Genomic DNA, 26,129 nt, shown 5'->3' with positions numbered 1-26,129 from the left:
AAGAAGTAAGAAAAGCTTTATCTATTAAAGTGGTTTTTCTTTATGTAAAAAAATATTAAATATCAACTGTCATTCAATCACCTTTACATTCAGTATAATGAAATCCCTCTCAAGCTTTTGGTTGTTTCTATCTGACCTGAAAGATTCTGAACCATCAATAGGTTAGACACATCCCTTTACCTGATAATCATCAGCTCAATAGAAATTTACATGCAATCACACTGCCAGCTCTCCTCTGCAGTGTAAAATGACCTCATTTCTGTCCTTTTGTTTCTTGTCTTACAGCAGCTTTGTGAAATATATGATCTTTCTCATTTCATCTTTCTGAAAGAAAAAAATTACAGATACACACTTTTTTTGTGTTTTAGTCATACTTATGTATTCATACAGACTCTTTTGAAGAAGTAATGCAATAATAAGGCATGGCTTCTTTGAAAACTATATTGACTCTTGTCCATTATATCAGATGGCTCCACATGTCTAATAATTTGAACCATTACTGGCAGAAAGAGGAATAGACAAAGTAGTTTAAAATATTACCAATATTAGCATCCTCCTCTGGATACAAGGTTGAAAACACAGATTACAAAACAATTGATGGCTTACAATTTTATAGTTAAGTCTCTTCTGAACCATTGTTTACTACAACATTGTTTCTATTATAAGAGGTGACTAGTGCCACTGAAATCAAGAGAGATGCTCAGAATCACACTGTGTGACAAAAGGTATTAATGCAGAAGGCTTCCTAGGAGTAAGCAAAACAGAAAAAAAAAGTTTAGCTAGTAAGCCATTGCCTAAATTTCCATGAATGTTTCTGTGGAGAGCATGCACGGCCTTCCCCTTCCAATTCCACTTTGCCCCAGACAGTCGTTCAAACCAGAGATTGATGGCAAGGGACAAAACAAAAGCTGCTGTTGGTTTTGAGGTGATTTGCTTATTTCAGAAACACACTGTCCGGTGAGAACCAATGACACTTGATAAAAGAGGATGAAAGAGGAAATATTTGATTGAGCATCCCTAGACCAGAGATCACAATAAGGACTAGATGTGGCAGATCATTTGGAGACGAGATCATGGGTGGAGACAGCATCCAAGGTGAAATGCTACATATGCAGAGCACGATCTGGCTTGGTAAGAGTGCACCTTGGGATCACCAGTTCTCCAAATACCACACACACCTCTGTCGCTCTATTGGGAATGGCGAAAAGAACGACACAGACTCTCTCATGAAGTCAAACTGGAGAATTTTCTCTTGTTTATTACCTCAGGTCTTTTTTTATAGACCGATCAGTGAAAAGTACAGAAAAGAAAACTCTTATTGGTTAGTAAACTAACATATCACCATCATTGGTCAGTGGAGTTCACCACCCCTCGACTTTCTCTTGCAAGAAAACAAGGAATAGACAAACAGCACCTGCAAGGCTGTTCTCTATCTCTGATTTAATTCCTCCTTATGATTCCCAGGCCACTTTCCCAGGCAAGACTGAGAAAGTTCTGTGGCCTGTAATTTTACAGGCACTGTGGTCTCTGCTTCACAGTTAGCATCCATACACCAGCACCCTCATCCCATTTTTTGGGCCCCATGGGAGATCCTGAACCCCTGACTGCTCACTGTCCCTGATGGCTGAACATGCTGTGGGTCTGGGATAACAGGTCAGCACATGAATGTGCCAGTGTGATTCATGTTTCTATGACTATGAAGGCAGTCATCAGATTAGGCAAGATGGATGTTTTGTATGATTAAAACATTAGTAGTAAGATAAATGACAAAAACTGGAATATTGTTTAATGTGATAAAGGATATTGTAACTCCAGATGGCTTTTATTAGTTATTATCCAATTAATCTATCAGATTCTCTGCAAAGTAGTTAAAGGTGCAGTGTTTTATTGCCCTCAACACACACTCTTTACAACCTGATCATCAAGCAGATCCCTGACATATTTCCTGCTTGTGACCTATGGAAAAATGCTTCACTAATTGCTTTAGCTTCAACTTTCTAGAGACAGTTTTTCCTGTTTTTCATGTTTTTATATAATTCTCACTTCATTAACATATTTTTCAGTTCTAACTGCTGCTAAGAGATGCGTCACTTAAAGTTTACTCTTTTAATATGGTATACATATGGTATACTGTAGGCTATAATATAGTATACTCTCTTTATACAGTGCATTAAAATAATATCTGACATTTTCTATATAAAAAATAGTGTGGCCAGCAGGACCAGGGCAGTGATGGTCCCTCTCTGCTTGACACTAATGATGCCACATCTCATGTCCCACATCCATTTTATACGTACATTTTATATGAACTTATTTTTATATATATTTCAAACTGTACCAGGCTGAACAGAAGAAATTACTCGTTTCATCCTTTTCCCATAAAATCTTAGTTTCAATAGAACCAATTCCAAGTCCTTGGGCACACAAAAAGCATCCTGTTTTTAAGTCAGCAATAAATGCTCTCACACTAATATTGGCAGGAACTAAATGTGATGGGCTTAAACTGGAAAATCAATCAAACACACTATGAAAAGCAGATAGAAGAGAAAAATGGCTATTCTGTGTAGTAACACCTGTCATGCAGATCATTGAAAAAAGTGGAAGTATTAGCAAAGTCAGTGATATGAGCATCAATATCTAATAAGACCGGGGTACAAAAACATGAAAAAAAAAGATGTACCAGAGTGGGAAAAAATGGATTTTTTAAAAAAATAACTTTAATAATAATAAAGCTGCTTTAATAATTCTCTAAGCAAAAACTAATAGGGTGTCTATGTCAATTTTGCCATTGCTGTTGAGAAATAACTGCAGCTATCATGTGCAGGGTGACAGTATTTTCCCTCCAGAACTCCCAAAAGTAAGATCAGAGAAAGAATGAAGGAAAGCAGCAATAAAAATCATAGATACTCTTGAAGTGTTGGTGCAGAAACACCCCCAAAATCTGATGGAGCCACTTCCTATGTAAAGGGCATATATGAAAGGTCCTGTGCAAATACAGTTATTTGCACAATTTAAATATAAGATTGTTTCCTATTAAAACCATCTTTCACAATGTTACATCTTCTTCATGGCAAGAAGGACCTAAAATATAGGCAATAGTTTAAAGAAATTAACATCAATAGAAGCTGCATTTGTTCTAGTTATAGTATCAGCAGACCCTTTAAAGGAACTGAAAGTCTTTTTGCACAATACAGATACCTCAAAGCATAACAAAAAAAAAGTGATACACAAAAATACAAGTGTTTACTGGACTGGGGTCAGTCATCTCATCATCACCAACACCAATACATCAACACCCAAAAATGCAATCTGTAATACTGATGTGGTCTGCCCACAACTAAATACTTTGTGGTTTGAAGGGTTGTCTTTGTTTTGGGTTGCCTGACAATTTTGTTACGTCTAAGGCATATTTTAAAAAATGTTTTATGCATTTAAACACATGCGAGGAATTGCCAAACTTCCTGTTGTCAAAGACAGACTATTAAAAAAGGATATCTGTGTGAGAGGCACAAATTGCACCCACCCTCTCAGGCAGAGGAGCTTTAGGGGTGCTACAGAGCATCAGGGGAGGGCAGGAGCCCACTGGAGGTCCTACCCGAGGGGTGCAGGTGAGGAGCTGGGCTGGTGACAAGTTTCTCCCTTCCTTTCAGCTTCACTGACTAACAGGATGTGACACTGACACAAGGACAGATGCTGGATCTGTTTAAGTGATGCAGGAAGATCAAAAGAGAGAGATCCACCAGTCATAAATGTACAAGCTTGCACCTGCTCTTCTGCTCTCTTCATTGATCCTAAGAGGTGTGATTAATCTTTTTCAGATAAGGAGAATGGTCGATATTATTTGCTTGAGCATCACTAAATTTCCATAACATTCAGATAAATGTGGACAATAGCTCAAGAATTGTTTCTTTCTCCTGGTTTTATTTTTGAACTTTTAAAGTATAAAGTAAATCCACTAAAGTAATTTGTCTGCATGAAGAGTTTTGCTTTGGAGATTCTGAAGATGATTAGATGTAATAGTAATGAATTCTGAGCACGGAAACGATATCTACTGCCAGCAACAATCATGCAAATTTGTAAATGTTTACAAATTCACAAGCTAGACATATGCACCACTGAGACCAATATCATAGTGCCATATTTAGCTTTTTCCTATTCCCCTCTCAAGATACATATACGATAATAACTTCAATTGAACAATTTTATTTAGATTAATCTATTTTACTTAAACTACAGCAAAAAAGGATGAGAGATCTAATAGAAATCTAGGAGGCCAAGTGTGAAGAGGAAAAGGTGAAAGATCTCAATAAACATAACTTGACTATTTTTTGTGATTACTTTGCTTACTTGGCATTTCTGATACATTTCAGGGAAGCTCACGTTATTCTACAAAAGTCTATAAAAACAAGAATGCAAAGACAAAAAATTTTAACATAATAAAAATACATTCATTTTAGTCCTCCTAATTTTACTAATTCACTCAAATTTCAGATTGAAAGCCTGTGATACTGCATCACCTTAGAAGTTTCTAAAATGTAATCTGTATTCACTCAGACGTTTCTAATGGTGAAAGTGTTTTGTCATGCAGATGCTCATTGCTTCAGGTAATACTCTTGCACAGGTGTTAGAAGGAAAGTCATTTTCGTAGAAAACATTTTAAGCCTTAAAATTTGATTTGGACAAGTAACATAACCTTTGCACGTGTAAAAAATAACCAAATACTGAGAATCTTCATATCTTCACAATCTTCAGTGGCCCTACTGCAGCAGTGACAGCTTTAATTCTCTCTGACAAATGGTGATTTCCTCCAAGGGCTGCTGCACTCATGGGCAGGATTGTCTGTGGCACCACAGCTAGGAATGGGATTGGGCTTGGAGATGGGCATAGTTCTGCTGGAGGAAAAGCCCATTTTCCCCATGGATGAGCTGCCCCTGAACTTTAGCTAGTTTTGAATTTATGCCCACTAAGGCAAAGCAGAGGAAACATGTCAGTGCTTGTACAGTCATGGGAGCAGACAGAAGCCAGCCTCACTTCCAGGAAAAAGGTCTTTTGAGATGCACAGCCAGCAGCCTCAGCTCCACCAAAAGATTTGCAGATAATGAGGTGGAAGGAGAAGTTTCACTTATCATCAAAGTGAAAATTAATCTGCTCTCCAAAAGCTGTCTTGTTAACTGCAATCATTTAGACTTTTTTTGGGAAAAAAAAAAAAAAAAGCCTGCAACAGGCAAAACTGTAAAGTCTCCTGGTAGTGGGAGAATGTTCTGGAGAAGAAATATTAGAAAATTCCTTCTCTTCAGGCATACAGAAAAAAAATCTTCATGTGAACATAAATTTTAAAATAGCCTAAAATGCAACCACAAGCAATAGAGAGGCATTTTGATTCACTTTTTTGTTGATGTCAAATGTCCATCTTTGCGACTTTGAAGCCAAACCAAAACCAATTTTTCTCCTCTCCAGGTTTTCAGTGAAAGGGTTCTTTTCTGTACTGACAATTTGCAAAGCATCTCCAGCTGTGTGGCAGCCACAGTGGATACTGAGACCCAGGCTTCTGATGTTACCAAGAACAGGAAAAAAGAGAAACCCTCCCTCTTAAACACTACTTTGGTTTTGTCCTGCTGCATTGTGACACCACACAGCTTCTGGTGCTCCTCTCTCTCACAGTAAGTGATGGCAGAAAATCTCTATCTCCAGCCCTCAGGCCTCTACACTGGGTAAAATTAAATTTATAAATAATAAAGGGATTATTTAGGGAGATAATTCCTAAGTATTCTACCAAGAGTTAGCTAAAAAAATGCATTTTAAATAAAATATAAAATGTCAACAAGTTAGTAAAACTGAAAGCTTGCATACAGTGCTAGTACTATGTGCAAAATTCAATGCATGAGGAATTTTACTTTCTTTAAATGGTGTCTTTTTCTGTTCTTAGTAATATTCTGTTCATGATAGCTTATTTGGTCACACAAAGAAATCTTTAAAAATGCATTAATAGATAGTACAAGTTCCAGAATGAAATTTGAAGTAAAATAGCATTATTGACATTTCTATGACCCTTAAAAGTAGAGTGAAAATAATTATTTTTCATTCCAAAGGAAATTTAATTGAAGCATGCTAAATATTTACACAGCAAGAATCCCATTTTACTGCATCATAAGAAAAGCTGCAGAATATAGAGCACTAATAGGTTATTTTATATATATATCTCAATGCAAATAATTCTGAGCATGTGTATTGCCCGATACTTCCTTATGTATTCTGGAGATATACAAAAAAATAAAAATCACTTAACACTTAGCAATGTAAATGTGTTTTCTACACCAGGTTTAAAAATCATTTGGTTTCAAAAGCTTTTTCTTTAATGATACAGAATGGATATTATAGGCCTTTGGTGTGTTCTTGCAAGATGTATTATAAAAAGGTTACTGGCACAAGAAAGCCTGGGATTTTAAAATAGGATGTGTCCCAAGGGTAGTGTTGATCACAAAGAGCTGCAACCCAAAGTTAAGAACTATTAATCTTCAATGAGAGTTGTGGTTATTTGCCACACTGTAGCAAATAATTGGGATCCCACATTAGGAAGCTGTTCCTTCTCATCACTTTTACTGTAGCACTTAGAAAGGCTGGCAACAGACATCAAACAGAGTAATTAGGTACTTGGGGTGAATAAATACCAGTCATGGTCTCTAACCAACAACATATAATACCAACAATTTTTTAATTTTTTTTTTTTTCAGAATTATCACAAATTATACAATTTTAGGTCTATCAGATCTTCTGAGAGTTTCCTTTCAAAAGAAAAAAATAAATTCTGAGGCTGCTCACAAAGGATTATTCATATTTAATTAATGAACTGAGCTAACATTTACCATACTCATTTTTAACATGTGAACTTTAAAGAACTGATAGAAGTTTTATCACAGACACAATTTCAAAATTTTACTAACAGTTCATCTTTTTTTTTTTTGCCAATGTTCTTATATGTGATATCTGATATTCCTCTATATGTATCTCCAAATTTGTGCTCCTTACAAGAAAAGAGCACAAGTTTCTTTCTAGTGAAATTCTGCAGAACCCTAATAATCTAATGGCAACCTGGAACTCAGCAAACTTTTATTTATCTGGTTTCTCTAACAGACTTTTGTGCAGGCACTAAATTCTCTGTAAATGGCTAAAGCACCACAAAAATGAAGCACTGCCCAAATGAACTTCTCTGAACTTGTCTACAATGACACTAAAGTTTTGTTCTTCAAAGCCAGCACTGAAGTACTCTCTGGAACTCAATTCTAAACCTGAAATCCTACAACACCAGCACACCCTACTGATAGCTTTTATTACCTGAAACAGCTAGGGATCTTTTCTGGTCTCATAAACATGCATATGCAACTACTGTTTTCATTTCTGAAAATACAACATACATGCAACATGCAGCTTGAGCACACTGATCAGAATCTCAAAATATATTATTTAATTCTAATTTTCCTACCAGTCACCTGCTCATCTAAGCAGCTGTCTTCATTTGACATATAGGTTAGCTGTCAAGAAAGCAGTTTGGAGAGAGCTAATATTGAACATTTTAATCTGTGTTTTTGTGATTTATTACCAAACTCCATGCCTCCCTTCAGCTCCTTTTCTTGGTTATTAACTGTTGTCCAGAAATATAGCTAAAGACATAGATTATTCACAGGGGTAAAAACATTTCCATGGAAGCAGAATCTTAAAGAAAGTTGACAAATGAGACTATTCTTGTCTTCCCCAGAGAATTCACCCAATTACTCCCATCCTAGAGTCTGCACACTGAAATCACTTTTTGTGAGTCACTTGTAAAATTTATTTTAATTTGAAGTCATTGGCAGTGATAGCATGGAAAACTGAGAGAGTGTGTCAGCAAATTCAGCACTGCAAATTTCTCTATTGGATGCCAGACTTCTGGCAGTGCTGTCTCTCTGGGCCTCATCTATTTGACACCCTTCCTCAAAAGACCAGTGAACTCCTCATGTGAGTCAGTCATTCCTGTAGTCTGATATGCAGAGGGCACTTAATCCACAATCACAAGAGACCGCTAAAGAGTCTTGAATAATTTCAGCTTGTCCATGAGAAAGTGAAGAAAACTGAGACCATCACTACACCTCCCATAATATAAACCACATATAAACCCTGAGCAAATAAATTATTTTAACTGCTGTGCAGTTTGACTAAAGCTGTAAGCAATGCCCTCTCACGTGTGCCCTTTATGTGCCCTGCATATAACACATGACTGAACAATTTAGTTGCTATTCAAAACAATTTCATTAGTAAAAGGTGTATTTAATTTTGCTGATTGTTATTTATTAGCCACATGTATTTTAAATGAAGCTAACAACCTTACTTTGGCACAGCTTGCATCATTGCTGTGTTTCTACACATGATCACACAAGAATGGAATCTAATTCCACAGTCACCATGCAAATAACTACATCTTAATGTTTCCATCTGCCCATTAAAGGTGACATTTTTCACAACCTAAATTCTCCACAAAAAAGAACTATCAAATGATCTTGGTTTTCCATAAAGCTAAGGAATGTAACATTTGGTATCCTTTTATCTGTTTTCATATTCCAGTTCTTCAATAACAAAAGGAAGAAAATCCAAGCATGAGATAAAGAAACCATAAAAAAACTACCCACTTTTTTTCCTTCCCAAACCTAGCATCTTTATCTTCTGACACTTGTTCCTACCCAGTTAGAAACTAATAATTACAACGTTTACATGAAAAAGTCTACTGTCACATATAATGTGTTCCATGACTGTGTAGCGGAACTTTCTATTCTTTTGCAGCAGAAATATGGAAAACCTATTGAAACTTCTGAATTTGCAAGTGATTTTATGAACATCTGTTATTTGATATCAGGATCAAAATACTGAAAGCTCCTTCACAAACTACCATTCTTTTATGAAACCCACTTAGAGGTTAAGCTTTGACTTCAAGCTGGACAAAAGGTCATACCCTAAAATTCAAGCTGACAAAGTTTACAATTATTAGCTCATGTCCTCCTCTGTAGTAACAAAAGATACTTCCACTGCTGACATAAAATTGTCATAAATTTGAGATACTCTGACTATAATAAGGGAACAAAAAAATTGTCCTTATTTCTTTAGTCAAAGAAATTTACTCTTTCTTTTTTAGGGTTGGGTGTTGCTTTTTTATTTTTTGCCTTTTTGGGGTTTTTTTTTTGTGCTGGAAATTAAATGTTTTCTTTATAGAATTGACATATACAAGCTCTTTCCTATATGCAAGAGTATCTTTATCTTCAGTAGCATTTTCTGTTTTGAATTATGCAATGAACGAGGCCAAATGTTTAACCAAGCAAAATAAAATCATTTATAATGGGTGCAGGCACTGTTAAAGTAATTGTTGTGTCTGCTTCCATGTCCCAGCTGAGAGCTGCTCCACTTGCAGAGCTGTGAGAGATTTGTGTTCTCCCAAAACACATAGTTCAGGATGTCAGCTATGTCAAGTTTTAAAAGTTGGTATCTGAGCAAAACCTGTCATACTCAGGACCAGACATATTTCTAGTGAGAGCTCTAATTACAGTTCTATTATTAAAAAGTAGGTTATAATACTTTCCTTTAATATCATTATGTACACCCTGCAGAGCTTCATTATTTTATAAATAAACTTCATCTGAGGTCAAAGCAAACTTTTTTCTGAATAAAGTGACATCATATTCCACATGTTAAAAATTGCTTTAAGCTTCAGTTTATTGGATGCCATTTGGATGGTAAACCAAGAAGTTACTACTCAAGAAAGTCACACCCCATGTCTATGATTGCAACAGGGAAAAGGGAGGTCTCTTGGATTACCTTCTCCCATTTCTCCTATACTTTAAATTTACTATTTTATCTCACAAAAATTGAAAGCTGACTTTTGGCCTTTCCTACTGAAACTTTGATTTTCTTATAGATGAGTCACATACTGTAATTCCCAAGGCACAGACTTTCTGCATAATCCATTTTCTGGCTAGCAAAAGAAGTAAAAATTAGAGAGAGCCCTGCTCTTTTGAGCAACTGTAAGAGGGACCTGCAAAATTTATTTTCCACACTTTTTTGATTTAGAGCACCCTAATCAACTTGCTAAAAAAAGCCTGAAGAGAGACACAGCCTCACCCACAGCAATTGAAATATTGCTGACATTTCTTCTATCTTTTCCTAGATACTTATTCACAGACTTCTAGGTAACACTGCAGGGGTTTTAGGTTCTGCATGTCTCAGACAGAAAGCTGTCAAGATTGTGTGGCTGAAAGTTTGTTATGGATTTCATGTTAGGGACTTAACTCTGCAGCTAAGAGGTATCAGAGTTCACTGATAAACTCGAGGCATCTGAGTGAAGCAGCTACACATGAGCCAGCTGAAATGTCACGGTAGACATGGCCAGAGGAAGGACAACTCTCTTCCCCCACAGGTAAAAATTACATGTGGGTTCTCAAGTTATGCTGGTGGCACATAAATTAGAAAATTATTTTTTCAGTTCTTTACAGCTTCTCACATTTAAAAGCATTATTTGTATGTAATTGTATTATATGTAAATCACAAGTAATTTGAAACAACTTGCAAATCTGAGTATTTTGAAATCTTAGTCTGAGAATAAATGCCCTGAGACACAGGTGCTCTAGACCTTAATTTTTAGGAAAGTAATGTAACTCTTTGTGAAGAAATGCACTATACACACAACACAAATAAAGATTTAGAATATTAAAAAGTAAGGGGTTTTTTGACTGTATAAGAATGGTTTTGTTTTTTATATGGAAGGTAGTGGATTGATGAGAATTATCTAACAAAACTTCATTTAAACCTAAATATTTTACAGTTAATTGGTGACCTGGATTTCACTTTTCACAAGACAAATGACTAATGTAATACATTTCTCTGTCTTAATTCCAACCCTGTAGGCTAATCTACTCAAGACAGGACCCCTAGAACTGCATAGGATTGAATAAAAAACAATTCTGCAATGAAAGTAATTCATTCAGCACTTCTACAAAGCTAACAATGATGAGAAATCACTAACAAGGAGTAGCCTACTAACTGAAATCGATTTCACATCTAGAAACAGAAATGGATTTGAACCACTGCAAGCAAGTCAGGAGAAGAGGGACAAATTGTAGATTTCACATGGAAATACACTTGCATGTATTGAAGACCACCTCTCCAAGCTGTTAGAAGAGGGAGAAACACTGTCCTGGCACTATACAGCAAGTCCTCCTGTATTTCTGTCCTAAAACCCAGAAAAAAAAAGTAGTTTCTTCAAGATTTAAAGCTCAATAGTTTTTTGATAGCTGAAATAAGAAGACCCTGTCCAAAAAACCCCAGGTCATGCTTCAGGCAAATAAAAACTTGAATCATAATGTTTAGAAGGTTTTTCTCAGAGCCCAAATGAAGTAGAGGGAGATTACTACTTTTAGAAATATATGTTTGCAAGTGCATTTTCACATGCAATTAAAACTACTGTTATAAAATTCAAATAAAAAGTAGCTAAGACACCATTAAGCTACACTAAATAGAACTAGAATTGGAGGAAGGGCCTCTAGATCATTCAGATGAATGAGTCAAACCTAACATTAAAACCATGTGTTCATAGGTATTTGCTAAACCCTTCATAATGCTTGTTATTCTTCTGCAAACTTGGTCCAAGTTTCCTTAGTAATTGCAGCTTTGCTATTCCATAAAACAATCATTTCTGAGAAAACAATGCTCTAGGAGCATTACATTTTCCTTAGCTATAGAAGCAAAACAGTTACTCTTCATTTTCCACAACTACTCCTGTGACCATAAGAAGGCCTAACTGGTGATACATTTCAAATTAGGCTGTATCAGATGATTATTGCTGTGGCTACTTATTCATACATGGAAAATCAAGATTACAAATTACTCAAGCTAAAATCTCAGTATTGCCAAGGAAAAGAAAATAATTACATCTTTCACCCTGTGTGAAGCACTTCCATTATCAGAACCACATTAAAGTTGCCTTTTTTCTGCAATACTACCATGTTGAGGATTCATTTTGTTTGTGATTCAACACAGTACCCAGAGATTTCCTTTGCTTCATTATTGCCAGCCCACTTATTCTGTATGCATATGTTTTACTGCTGTCCTAAACAAATACTTCACAGCTGTCTTGTAATTCATCATTCTTCAGGACAGTATTTCATCCTGATCCACTCCAAACTGCTGGACATCTCTGCTGTAAAGATGCTGAGCACAAATGTGTGCTAAATCACTTGAGTCAGTACTAGAAAATGTTCCAGACCATGGAAAAGCCCTGTGGGACTCCCTGATGGCCTATACCAGTGCTGAGCATGTTTTTCAACATGATGGTGGTTCTATTCAGATTATCTTAGTCCCCTTTTTTAATGGGTAGAATCAGATGGAACACAATAAAAATCCAGACTAAACAAAAGATGTATCACAGCTACTCTATCATTGCTGCCTATTGCCTGGTAAAATGACAAATGATGAGACTGATTTAATTATTACTGGCAAATAAATCTGAGTCATCCTCCAGGAATTAAAAAAAAACCCAAAAAAAAAAAACCAAAAAAAACAAACAAAAAAAGAGTTTCAGCAAATTAATAGCTCAAGCAGAATTTTTCATGAGTATTAAAGATAAAATCATTATATGTTGCCAGAAGGGCATGCTTTAAATAAATTAGTTATTTGGTCTTATTTTTCCTCACTCCATTTATGATCTACCGTTCTTCAAAATAACTATTTCAAAACATATTATAATTTTCTTTCATAATTTGTTAACTGGATCACACCTCTTCTCTCTGACCTTGCTCTTCCCCAATTCATCCAGTTTTATTAAAAAATGCAATTGCAATTAGAAACAAGAAAGGACAAGTCTAATAGAGGAAATGCCTTCGTACATTAGAAACATAACAAAGAAATCCAACAAAGAGTAATACAGATGCACCATTAGTTTGAGAAAAGGCAAAGTTAATTGAGGCAGAGAACATTTTAAGAGAAGGACAGCTTCCTACATTTCTATTACTGCTGAAATCAAAGAAATAAAGCTTGAACACTTTTTTCTAATAAACCAGTCAACTGCCTTCAGCAATATCTGAGACTTGTAACTTATCTTCAAAACTAAGCCTCAGTGTAGGAATATCAGGTTTCTTTTATTTATTTATTTTTAACATATAAAAAGATATTATGGTCAATAAATAAATAAATAAATTACCTTAGCAAACTGTGCATTTATCCATTTTGTGAAAGTTTTCTTTTGAACATCTTCCCGTTCATCTGTCAGAGAAAAGAAAAGCACTTCATTAGAATTATTCATCCAAATAATGCAATATTATTGATTAATGTTTCAGTTTTGGTTCATTGTAAACTACTAATAATACTTCAAAGACAGGGAGGAAATTTGTTTGGATCTATTTTTTGACAACTGCATCAACACATTTTGAAGGTCTACAGGTTCTCTTCATAGCCGTGGTCCACATCCCTCGTTCAACTGACCTATCCTGTGGTTTCTTTTCTTCTGAAAGAGAACGTGTTGCAGTAGGATCAGAAACACCCCATTCTAATTTTTAACTTCCTATAGGTAAAAAAAAACCCAATCATGTCATCTGATGGTTTTGGCATCAGGAAACTCTTCTACAGTAGAAAAGTACTTGCAATAACATTATATACACCTCCTCAAATTGCTTGAGAAAGTGAAACTTTCTGGACCTCAACTATAGTTCTCCACTGGCAGCCCCTGATGTACCTTTTACCTTTTTTAACTTTTTTACCTGTCACAAATTGTTACTTATTTTTCCTCCAGGAAAAAGAAGAAAAACCAAATCCACACACAGATTTCTTCAGCTATACATGAAATTATTTTTAAATTTTTTATTATGAAATCTTTGTAGAGGGAGATGATTTATCTTTGGCCTTAATTTCTGTATCTAAGTTATAAGTACAGTCCTGATACTGAATGGAACTGGACAAAAAAAAAGTACAATTCTGCTGTATTTTATATAGGTTGAAAGAGAAATATTTTTTCAAGCTAGAATTTTGTAAGCATTTACTCAAAAAGATCGATTAAGCATCATTCCTGAAGTATAAAGGACAGATTTCTTTGCTTGGCAAAATAAAATCAACCCTAACTAGAACTGAAGGGCATACATGGAAAAGGGTGCAGAATGCTTGTACTAAAATAAAGTTCACTCAGTACAGCCTTTTGGTTTGCAGTAAAATTCTCTACACTTCTTAAATATACAGGGATATTAAATTCCCTTCTGAAGTGTCCAGCAATTAATAATATCAATGGATTCAGCTAAATTTGAAAGGCAGGTATAGACAAGCTAGAAGAGAAATGCATGGCATTATTAATGTACTTTGCTTTCCCTCCCTCCATCTGTCCAAGGATCCAAGACAAGACAAATCTTTTTGATACAAATGTTTCTTTTGTTCTTAAAACCTTAACTCAATATCACTTTAAACACCTTTCCCACCAGAATGTTTTCCAGTTTCAAAGATATAATACGCTCCGAAAAATACTAGCTTGCAAAGTTAGTATTGCAACATAAAGATGTACTGCATAATTGAAGGAGCAAACTCTAACTCAGTATAGTTGATCTTGAGCCAAAACAAAATGACAACACAATAGTACAACTGGAAATTTGCCATAGAAGACATGCATTATATGAACTCTGCCACTAATATATATATATATGAGTATTTGCTACAATAAACTTCCTGGATTCTATTGCTATTTATCCCAATTAACGCTGTCAGCTTCACCCTTTGGCTGAAAGTAATACCTGAATGGTTAAGAAACTCATCTAAAAGCAACAGCATGTGAAGGAGATGCATGCTTTTGGTAATACATGATGCTAAAGCTGTTAAAAATGTTATTTTTCCCCACAAGCAACACTTCCCTCTGTATTGACAGTAAGTTTTTTATTATATGAGTTTTGTTTCATTCCAGCCACTTGCGGTACACAGAAGATGAGAGAAGATACATTTTGTTGGTAGAAGATAAATATCCAATCTGATGTTATATTACAAACTTCTTCAGCAACTTCATATAAAATATTACACATAAATAGCTGCTTCTGTTTAATCATCTCTGCTAAAACTGCCAAATGCAAATGGGTTCAAAGAATAATGTGGCATTTAGCAAGGGAAAGGAAAAAGAAATAAAATCACCTTTTTCAAACTGTTCAAACAATATTACGTGATATTTAGCAGGGGAAAAGAAAGAGACAAAAATGTCTCTTTAAACTGTTCAAACTTCTTTTCCACCCCAGGCAGCTGTACTAGCATATTTAGTAACAGAGTGGGTTGTTTGCTTTTGTTTTTTGTTTGTTTGTTTTTTCCCACAAAGATATATGCAAGTTTAACTGCTAGTCACCAATTAATTCATGTCCACTGTGCTAATAAAAAACAGGTCTCCTGAGAAAAATGAGAGTCAACCTCACAATTTCAATGCTTGAAACTTACTCAAAATCCAGGCAATGCTGGACTACTTTGTAAACACAAACCTATTCTACTGCTGTTATTTCTATAAAGAGATCATTGCAAGCACTTTTATCTCTAGGTGCTTGCTCTGACAAGTTTATACCACAACAATTTGTTAGTGACAGCCTCCTAACCTAAAAATGAATCAATCTTTTGGTTATTCATGGCATGATTTCCCCATTGTAAACACGATATTTTACAAAGAGATGTTCTCTTAGCCCAGATTTATGGATTGAATGCTAGATGTGGAAGCTGAATGACATTTATCTAGGTGCTGCAGAAACATGCCAAGAACACTCCTCTGCCACTTTCATAATGCTGTGTTTATAAGAGATCCTTCAGCAGTGAGCCAGTGAATAACCTTGCAGGTGCTTTTAGTGTGAGATAAGAATAATCAAATGGCCAGGCAGGTAATTCCTCCACCTGTTCAAGAGCAATATGGTATGTTTATTTCCTTTCTTTCAAGCTGAAAGAATTGCAGAATAGTGTACTGTCTTTCTTCAGCTTAGATTTAAACACTGCATGGATCCTGAATTCCTTTATTGCAATAACAAAGGGATCCCTTCCCTCAGCAAAAATGGTTTTTCTCAAATTGATGAACATTGAGTGGAACAGGCTTAACCTCATTTTCTGTAGGTTATCAGCTCAGAAAATGAATGCTCTGAGGTCTACAAAAAGCCTTCCAGAAAAAAAAGAGATATTGGGCAGTAAGATTTACCTGATTTTTGTGCTCTACAACCTCTAGTACCACTGAACAGACCTTGTTTTAACTACGACACATTCACAAATGTGTTCTGATGAGCATCCAGCTTTGCAGCTGTAAATGCAAACCTCTCAGATTAGTTAACTGCACATTTGACTTCTGAAATTTTATTCCAGGTTGGGCCTCATAATAAATTATGACCCAGAGAGAAAGTGCAGTATTAATGAAGCTAATCATCTGACAAAGGACAGTTCTGACACTTAATCAGGCAGCAAGGCTAATAGAGACAAGTGGCACACTGAAGGATGCTTAGGAGTAACCATGATTCAACAGGGCAAAGATGCTATTAATAATGGCAAGTGGTCACCAAACAACTTTCCTAGATACTTAACAGCTCATTTTTACAACCTACCACTCCAATGCAATTCCCATCTGTTTTCTACAAGAAAATCTCCAACATTATGTTGTCATCTCTTAGTAAACTACACCTTTTACTACCCTGATTTTTCCACACCACCCTACCCCCTCAAATACCACCAAATATATTAACTAAAAAATGGAAGTAGGAAAAAAAAAAAATTAAACACTGGTATACTCTAGATACTATTCTGAAAGCATACAGCAGTGTTAACAAATGACTAAAAATACTAATTTTTAATCAATTTAAGCTGACAAATATCAAGCAGATTGGAAAATGAACCAAGGTTCAGAAACATACACTATGTATGTCACTACATCATTCCATTTATATCATAAAAGCCACTTTCCCACATAAAACACATATTAGGAAGAAGGAAATCTGCACACTTTGGTGCATCCTTCCCTTTTTTCCTAGAGGATCTTTGACCTCTCAACTCTTGACACATCTGAATAAATTTCTTTCACTAACTCACAGAATGGCTGAGGCTGTAAGGCACCTCTGGACATCACCTGTCCCAGCTGCCTCAACCAAGCAGGGCCACCTAGAGAAGATTTTACAAAACCCTGTGGAGTGTGGTTTTTTATTATCACCAGGGATGGAGACTCCACAGTGTCTCTTCTTACTGCCACATGAAGACTGCCTTCCACAGATCTGGGTCATATTTTCCAATGCAAGTGGTTTAGAAAATTCTTCTTTAGAGTAAGTACACCCCAATCTCTAAAATTAAAGGTATTCAACAAAACCCCTTCCGCAAGGAAGTCATTCACAGGTGTGGGAACACAAAGAGGGAAGAAAGAGATATCTTTTTCTGTTACCCAGTGTAGCCTTGAGGTAGGTAAACAATAATGGAATAGTTATGTTTTGTCTACCAGAACCTATAAGCAAGAAAAGAGGGAAAAAAAAAAAAAAAAAAAAACCAACACAGAAAGAAAAGAAAGAAAAGAATTCCCATATACTCGTGAAAACTTTGAAACAATGGTTTTAAGGCATGTGTCAATTCCCTCATTCATGGCAACTGCAGGTTCATTGGAACACTGCACTTCAGAGAATAAAACCATCGAAATTACTATTTGATTTTCTAGCAGCCAAACAATGCAGATTGTGGAAAGGTCAGGATTTTCTTCAGTGAGTGGGAGTGAGCACCAGCAATGGTGGGAGCACTAGGAACAAGAGGCCACAGATAGTCACATTATTGATACTCTGGCTCCATCAACTCACTATTCTTAGAGATTTTCAGAACATTGTTGCAATACTCTGCCAGTAACTACAGCTGCTGAGAAATTTTCCCTTCCCATTCTTTCTTTTCGGAGGGGGGAAGAAGAAATCAATGCAATACAATGACTGAATGATATTCGAGTGGACTAGCTTTGATTTTTAGTCATTGAGGTCACCCAAGACATTCACAAGCTGACAGGAAATACAATAGTCTGCTTTGACAGACAGACAAGGAACTCAAGTCTATTGCTCAAGTAAGGCAATACAGAACATGCAATTCTTTGTCCATCTTCTATAAATATACTGATGAGCAGTGTGTTGACTTAATCTGAATATTGTTAAAACTCCCTGTTCCCTGTGTTACCTTTTTGAGACTTTACTGTGGAACCAGAGTCAAATCACCATAATCAGACCATCCCAGGCTTTTCAAAACACTGATGAACCTATTCAAATGCTCAGCAGAAATGGAACACTGAAAGCCCTCATTAATATAAATTTAAAGAAAAAAATAAAAAAGTACAGCTAAACACCTTGAAAAATAGAATACTAAAATTTTCTGAGAAAGGTGTGGTAAGATCTAAGGTAAATTTAGGAAATGAACAAGTGTATTCCTAAGAAAAAAGACTATGTTTCCCTGTTTCCTTGAAATAGAGGAACTCAGGGAGAGGGATGCATTTACTGATCAGAGGACAAAAAAGAGGATATTGATAAGACCCATCCTACAGGATTTCTACTGACAGATTGGTGTAGCAGACTGAACTACTGAACTACCTTGCCTAGACTGAATATCAAGCTGAGAAAACCTTGTTTTGTTTTTTCTCATTTCATTATGTTGCAATTGTTCTCTCATTATAAATGTTTTATGGAAACTATTTCTATTTTTTTTTTTTTAATTCTTTAAGACACTTCATGTGGTTATATAAGGTGTCACTCTTTGAATATAACTTTAATTAGCTATTTAGAGAAAAACATATTGATTGCTTTTGAGGACCAGTATGGATGCCATGTGCAAAAAAGGAGCAGGAGCAGCACAAAGGACAGAGAACATTTCAACCTGCCAACTTGGAACAAAAGGAAAGATAAAAAAAGGAAAGAAAGCATAAACAACAATGACAACAAAAAGAACAAGAAAAGAAAGAGAAAAATGAGAAAGGGGTGAAAGGATGACAGAAAGGGAGGTAAACACCTTTACCCTGGCTTGGGGGAAAAAAAATGGGGAAAAGACATAAGGAAAAGAAGGAATGTGAAAAAGCAGAGATAAACACTTCCTTTCTGGAAAACAAAAAGGATATCTGGTAGCTAGAAGATCATATGCAGGGAAGCAGTGAATTTTAACAAAAGAACTATCAAAGCATGTGCAGCTTAGTCAAAAAGATTTGACTAGCACCCAGAAGTACCAGAATAATGCAAACAAGCTACATACGAGTCCTAAAACAATAACAAGCAGCTGTGAAATGTACACAAAGATCTATGTTTGAACAAATTCATGTAATTTGTTCTTGTTTGTTAACTGCCCCCCTGCCCTTCTGCCCCTTCACCATTTCTCAACCCTTTTCCCTAAATAAATTGTAGCATATGGAACTCCCAAGACAAAAGCAGGATCGCAATGCCAATGAAATTTAAAAAGAAAAGCAACAGAATGTCAGCTCCCATTTCCAGAACATTTTAAGTATACAGAACATGGGGTGTTCAGCTCCAGCTCATACACTGGTAATTGTATTCCCAGCTGTTGACCTAGCCCTCCTCTGGTCCACCACAGACAAATACACTTTGGGAACTGATCCTACTTCTCCATGTCCATGGATTTGATCTGAGGACCTGGAAGACAACACTTGAGTGTCAGGACACCTGCCTCAAGCGCTGGTGACCCACCCCTGCCTTACTCTTTCAAGGATAAGGACTCATAAGGGTTTTGAACTACACTCTACCAAAAATACCCTGTTCTAGTTATTAACAGCTTTGCAAACACAACCTTAACTGGCTTTGTCTCTTGGGGTTTTTTATTATGTTCTAACCAGCAATTACTTCAGATCCAGTAAATTTTTCCCAAAGGGAAATCACTAGTAAAATGCAACCTAAAAAGCCCAAGTGCCTTAATACATCAGACTTCTCTGCACAAGATAAATAACTGCTCAAACTTAAAGAACTAACCTATCTCTACCTGAGAAGCTGGTGCTTCAAAAAGAGTTCAGTTTATGCCTTATTTTTACATGGGAATATGTAATTACTCATTTGGATATTCACCTGTGTATAAGTATTATCCCCTTTTTAATCTATTTTTCAAAGTCATATATATATATATATATATATACACACAAATGAAAAGAATCCTTGTAAACATTTCAATAGAAGCCCACCCCGTTTTAGCATCTTACCATTGTTATGACAGTATTTTCTGAATACTGTATATATGCCTTTAAATGAGGTAATATATTTATCTTCACTTAAAGCTCCATGCCAGTTAAAAGGGCTGTACCAGCTGCAATCACTGCCACTTTCTGGAAGTTGCAGAATATTGTTTGATTTAATTGTATTATCAACTTCTTTGCAGTCAGACACCAATGGAATCATGTTGCCAGTACACCCAAGTACCTCAGAAATATACCAATGCCAAATTAAAAGCTTTTTGGCTTTTCGGTTTCTTTCTTTTGTTTGTCAGTTTTTTGTTTGGCTTTGGAGTTTTTTGGTGTTTTTTGCGGTTTTTGTTATTATTGCTATTTTTGAAAGTGACAAAATTCACTTACAGGATAAAACTTCTTAGTGCTACAAAATGGACTAAATTCACGGCAAAGGATATTGGTATTACCAAAATGTGAAAGAAAAGGAGGAGTTGGTCAATTCTAACTTCATCTTGTCAAATGAGTATATATGGGAAAATACTTAATATTTCTTGATGCATTCATTTGAACAGGACATTTTTTTCTTCTTTACAGATTAGGGAAGCACAAGTTAAATGCTGCTAATACGTCATGTGATCTTATATAAAAGTAACAGAAACACTTTTTGCCACAGAGATTTACTACTACTATTATTATTGCTATATATAAAATCTATTGCAATTCCACAGCCCAAACCTGCAATTTTTACCACAGCTGCTGAGAGATATTTTGATCCTTTCATCTTACAAAAAGAACTAAGAACTTGCAAGGTTGATTAGCAGAAATCACAATGTGCTTGGTGTAAGGAGGCAATGTTTGCTGCTCAGCCCCCTTGCTGCTTGTTGGGCTGACTGGAACAAGAGAACCTGACTGACATTTTAGAAAAAAAAAACCAACATAACTTCTTTGAAAAAGTGACTAGACCTGGTACACAGATTAAATACATCTTGACTGTACTAACTCTGGTTTCAGAGTTTCTTACTTTTTAACCTATTTTTATTCTTTCCCAGAGAAAATGGGAATTATTAACTGAAGACAGAGAGAATCAGTATCACCCTTTTTCTCCCCTCTCAGCTCAGGCTATTCCCACACTGCACAGGAAGGACAGAGGCATTAGGACAGATGGACAGGATGGTTGGCAGCCACATCCCTCTGCCAGCCCTATTGAACAGCGAGCAGCAGAAAATCCTCCTCGGTTAGACACTAATAAAATTGGTTTGTGTGCACTGCACCCTCAGTGACAAGCTGTAATAAGCATTGTTACTCCTCTGCACCAAGGATCTGAGAATTGCTGAAGCTAACTCAAAGTGAAAGCGAGCGCTCTCACCTCGGCCACAGCTTAACCAGCCAGCTCCAAGAGAACCCAGCGCTACAAATGTCCCTGTCACCACTGGGAAAAGTTACAGACCAGAAATGAGCACCACTGGCAGCTCCTGTATTTCAGCAAAATCACAAAAATAAACCCCAAAAGTACCAACCAACAAAAAAATCCCCTAAAATAAGAAACTTGTTGTAAAAAAAACTTTAAACAGCTCAAGCTTTATGGTGTTCACCAGAAGAGTTCCATGCATTGGGAGGCAGAAAACCGTAATAAAGGAGCTGTGGCCAACACTGAAGTTGGCTTGTCTGGATAAATGAAGCTGGCTTGTCAGAGGGCTTTGTTGGTTCTTGGGTTTTTTGTTTATGATTTTTAAACCTTGGAATAGAGGTCAGCATTTAGCTGATCAGCAGGGGCCATCTCAGAGTAAGCTGTGACAGAGGCACTACATGGGAAGTATTACTAGAACAGAGATTAATTACTAGAAATAAAAATGCCAAGGTTATGTAACTAGATAAAATTCCCCACAATTTTCATATTTATAACCTTTATGAAAACTACACAGTTATTTTTGTTTTGTCCAGAAAACAACAAATAAATGCTGACTGTTAGACTATGTCCTTCCTTAGCTGGAGATTTTTACCATCTAGGTTCCTATTTTTGTTCAGATATGAGCAGTAGAGGATAGGAGACTAAGGACAGTAACATTAATTCATGATCTAGCCAGAGCAGAACACATCAAAAATAGGAAATAGAAGCCCACAAACTTTCTGTATTATAGATTTTCAACTAATAACAAATGAAGCTGAAAGAAGCATCAGGACTTAAAACAGGCAATCAGAGTCTAAAACATGACATTAGTATCTAGTGTTTCACACAACCTTCTGAGTGAAAATGAAATTGCTGTTCTGTTTTCAGCAAATGCCACCTAGTGATGCATAGCTGCAAAGCTTTGAACCACTTTGATTTTTATGTATATTATCTCAGGTTTCCTGATTTTCTCCTATGGAAAAAAAAAAAAAAAAATCAGGCAAATGCTTTACATGGTCACAGACTCTCAAAATTCGTATCACACATGTGCAGAACACAGAGGAGGATGGGTTAACCATATGTGAAGGACCAACATTTGTTACAGTTTGTATTAAAATATTCATTGCAAACAACCAGGCTAAGTACACTGTCTTAGCTAGCACTATTCTCTAATATTTCAAGTTCTTTTTTTGTTCCTCTGTCAAAAGAGATTAGAGAACAGGCTGTTCTAGTCTGCTTGACTGACTGCTGTCTACTTTATTTCATCTGACCCAATTAGTGTCTGAGTTAATTAGAAGGAGCTGCCACTGGGACATCAGAGAATGTGTAAGTTTGCAGTTAATGAGACCAAGGTGTTAATATGCAATTGTTTACAATACACCCCCCACCCCATTCTTAGGGTGAAGATACTGTCATTATAAAGCTGACATCAACTGGTCCACAGCTAGAATTCATCTTATTATACAACATTTGAGAAACTTTGAAAGAAAAGAAAACATGCCTCTAAGAACAGCTGTGTAAATTAAAGGTAAGTGAACTGTGTTTTCCACTCCTGTTTCACCTCATGTGAAGTAGACAAAATAAGGATGAATGTATTTAAACTGTAGTTGTGATTTCTTTAATTCAGAAAGAACTATTGCAGATTTCATGTTGTCAGGTCTCTTGGCATCTTCTCGCCACTCCCATGCATTCTCCACTTTCCAAAGGTAGAAATTACAAAGTGGAAAGCCCTTGCTGACAGTGATAATTCTGTGGGGGGGAAGCCAATAGAATAGAATTGAATTCCTCTATAATCTTTCCTATTTCACAGCTACTTTGTTCTGTTTGTAGTGGTTCAATTGTACAATTGACTGAAAAATCTTAAATTTTGAGAAATTCACATCTTAGGATCTGAGTGTTTGGCATACTGAACATGATTGGCCATTACTACCCCATAGTTGGAAAAACTCCAACTGTACAGGTGAAGGCTAATAAAAATTAGATAGAAGTCTAAATACCAGCACTTCACAGAAAACCTGGATTACAAAGAATGTCAGATGTGTATTCCCTCCACCCTATATTGTCAAACATTCCTGGAAAGTAAAAGAAAGAAACTTAATTTCTAGACAGCTCATAAGCAACACCTTGCAAACAGCCACAACATTTACTGATTTACTGCAGACTGTTCTTCCTTCAGTTTCTTTCTGAGGCTGCTATTTTTCATTTAACAGCTTTAGTTGGGAAGAGACTGTTCAGTTCTCACACAAAGAAAAAACATTCAAATTGGAAGAATGCGGGAGGTGTTTGTCTCTTTTGCCTCTTAGATGGTGAAAAATGAGAGCAGAATAGAAATGAGTTTTAGACTTCACCACAAACATGACAACTGTTACAAAGAATATGCATTTTTAGAATTTTTAAGACAAAACATATTAAAGTTAGAACTCAGCCTCGTGCTCAGAGCCACCAATAGTTCAAATTGTGTTTTTTACCCAGAAACCAGTGGGGGAAAGTTATCATTATAGAGAACAGGCATTATAAGCTGTAGAAATCACATTGCTGAAGACAAGAGAAACATTAAAGGGGAGGTACCACCCTTGTCTATCAAATTACACAACACCATTGGCTTCTGGTCCAGCCTTTGTCTCTCCAGTAGCAAACTGGGAGGGGGCAGCCTGTGACACACAGAGGAAGTACAGGATGGGTTTCTTCTCAAGCAGACAGGCACAGGTCCTGCTTATGAGCATTTTATTATCTACAGTAACACTAAAACAACACACTTTGCTATGTGCTGTTAAACATATATTTACAACTCTGCATAAGGTTCTCAGATTATTTTTAAGTTGTCTACAGAACTAACTGAAAATAGGTAGAAATCCTATCCAAAATTCTTCTGTCTGACATTAATACACTGGCATTTGTTAAAACTGAATATTCAGTTTGGGGCTGAACACATTTTTCATCCACACATGGAGACAAAGCTCAACATCGTAAATTTATCTTATGAGGGGAGTAGAAAGAATTGGTAAAAATAAAATGGACAGGGACACTAAGATAGCAAGGAAGCAAAAGGATATACATAATTCCCTTATCCATATTTTGAGGTACTTTTCCCATTCTGGGGTAGGGGGAAAAATAAAAGGAGGAGCAATTTTTAGAATGATAACATCATTACATTTTGTAACATGTCCCTGAAATTCTTACTCCACTTCAGAATATTTAAAACACTAGTGAAATATTTATTCAAATTAGATTTAATATGAGTACTGTTAATCTTCTCATTAAGTGGGCATTGTCTGAGCAAGTTACAAGAATATTTGCAATAACAAACTGTACTTAAATCCTGGCAGATTTAATGCTCTCCCAGCTTAAAGTAAGGTTTTCTGGCTGTACCAGACATGAACATTTTTAGATAACTAATATATTTGCTGCCTGTATGTATTCTGTGCATTGATCAGTGTTTTTTTTCATTGCATACATCATTCAGAACTGCTTGCAATGAAGGATTTCATATCTATAACATTAAGTGAAGATTAAGAAATATTAGTATTGATGCTAGGACAGTTACCTATTATAAACATCGATTTTTATTTCAGCTCAGTGCCAACTCATCAGCTGTACTGAGAGGAGCTGTGTTTCCTTAATATAGATTCAGTACAGAAAAAGAAGAAAAACATCTCTTTGTCATTCTTTTTACAGCTGTTCTTTTCCAGTCTAGACAACTCAAGGCAAGTGTGACATTTCACAAGACCATAAACTACACTGAAGAAACATACTGTCATTCTATTCCGTTCTATTCCAATGTTTTTGCAACAGTAAAGAAGAGTAATTCTCTTTGTAGCCTAATGCCTTTTAGAGGCACCTTAATCAATCTGCATAGATATTTTGATCACATTCATCCTAATAGAGAAACAAAGTGAGTAGATATTGGAATTTCAGTATGGGCTTCTATCTTGGAAGATGCACAAAAGATCAACTGAAAATATTCAGCGTAGAAAACTCATAAGGCAGCAGAGGGAGGAGAGGAAGGAAATACACGTTAAAATGAATTTTAAAAAATGTGGATAACTTATTGGAAAGGAAAGAAATGAGGATTCAGCTATAAAGATTACTGATAAAATATCACCCAACAAAGCTGAAACTATTTCACTGTGGCTTTGACAGCTACTAAAAACCTGTACATGAACCAAGGGAAATTCACTGAAATTAGAGCATGATGGTTTAGAATTAATCAAAAAAATGTTATACCCATTAATTCTCAGGAAGTTCAGATAGCACTATACAAAACAGTTCAATGTGAACACAATAGAGCACATACACCCTCTTTCCCTGCTTAAGTCAGGTATAATTCCTATTTTATTCATACTCCTCCTCTAATTTATTAATAATACATCTTTGCACACCCCTTAGCTTCTTTAATGTTTTCACACTCCAAAATTTGAATCTGATTACCTGCTCACTCTATGGTTCACAATTAGACTGTAGAATTCCTGAGCATATAAAATCCTTGGGACTAAGGTGTAAAAGGATAAAAGGGGATTTATAAAGATTAATGGTGGGAAGGTATTCAGATGGATCTGAGCACAAGTATCCTCAGGCAGAGTT

At 35.9% G+C, this 26,129-nt stretch overlaps 1 protein-coding gene across 3 annotated transcripts in view; it reads right to left on the bottom strand.

The window, feature by feature from the left end:
- DMD (dystrophin) overlaps positions 1–26,129 on the bottom strand; it is a 1,141,085-nt gene that overhangs the window by 849,210 nt on the left and 265,746 nt on the right. For all 3 annotated transcript variants that reach the window (XM_058829412.1, XM_058829411.1, XM_058829410.1), the window contains exon 2: positions 13,214–13,275. In XM_058829412.1, coding sequence (XP_058685395.1) covers positions 13,214–13,275 — 62 coding nt within the window. The remainder of the gene's footprint in view (positions 1–13,213; positions 13,276–26,129) is intronic.

Source organism: Poecile atricapillus, chromosome 1 (assembly GCF_030490865.1).
Source record: "Poecile atricapillus isolate bPoeAtr1 chromosome 1, bPoeAtr1.hap1, whole genome shotgun sequence".
Lineage (NCBI taxonomy): Eukaryota > Metazoa > Chordata > Aves > Passeriformes > Paridae > Poecile > Poecile atricapillus.
Note: the sequence above shows the minus strand (reverse complement) of the source record. Positions and strands in the feature narration are given on the sequence as shown.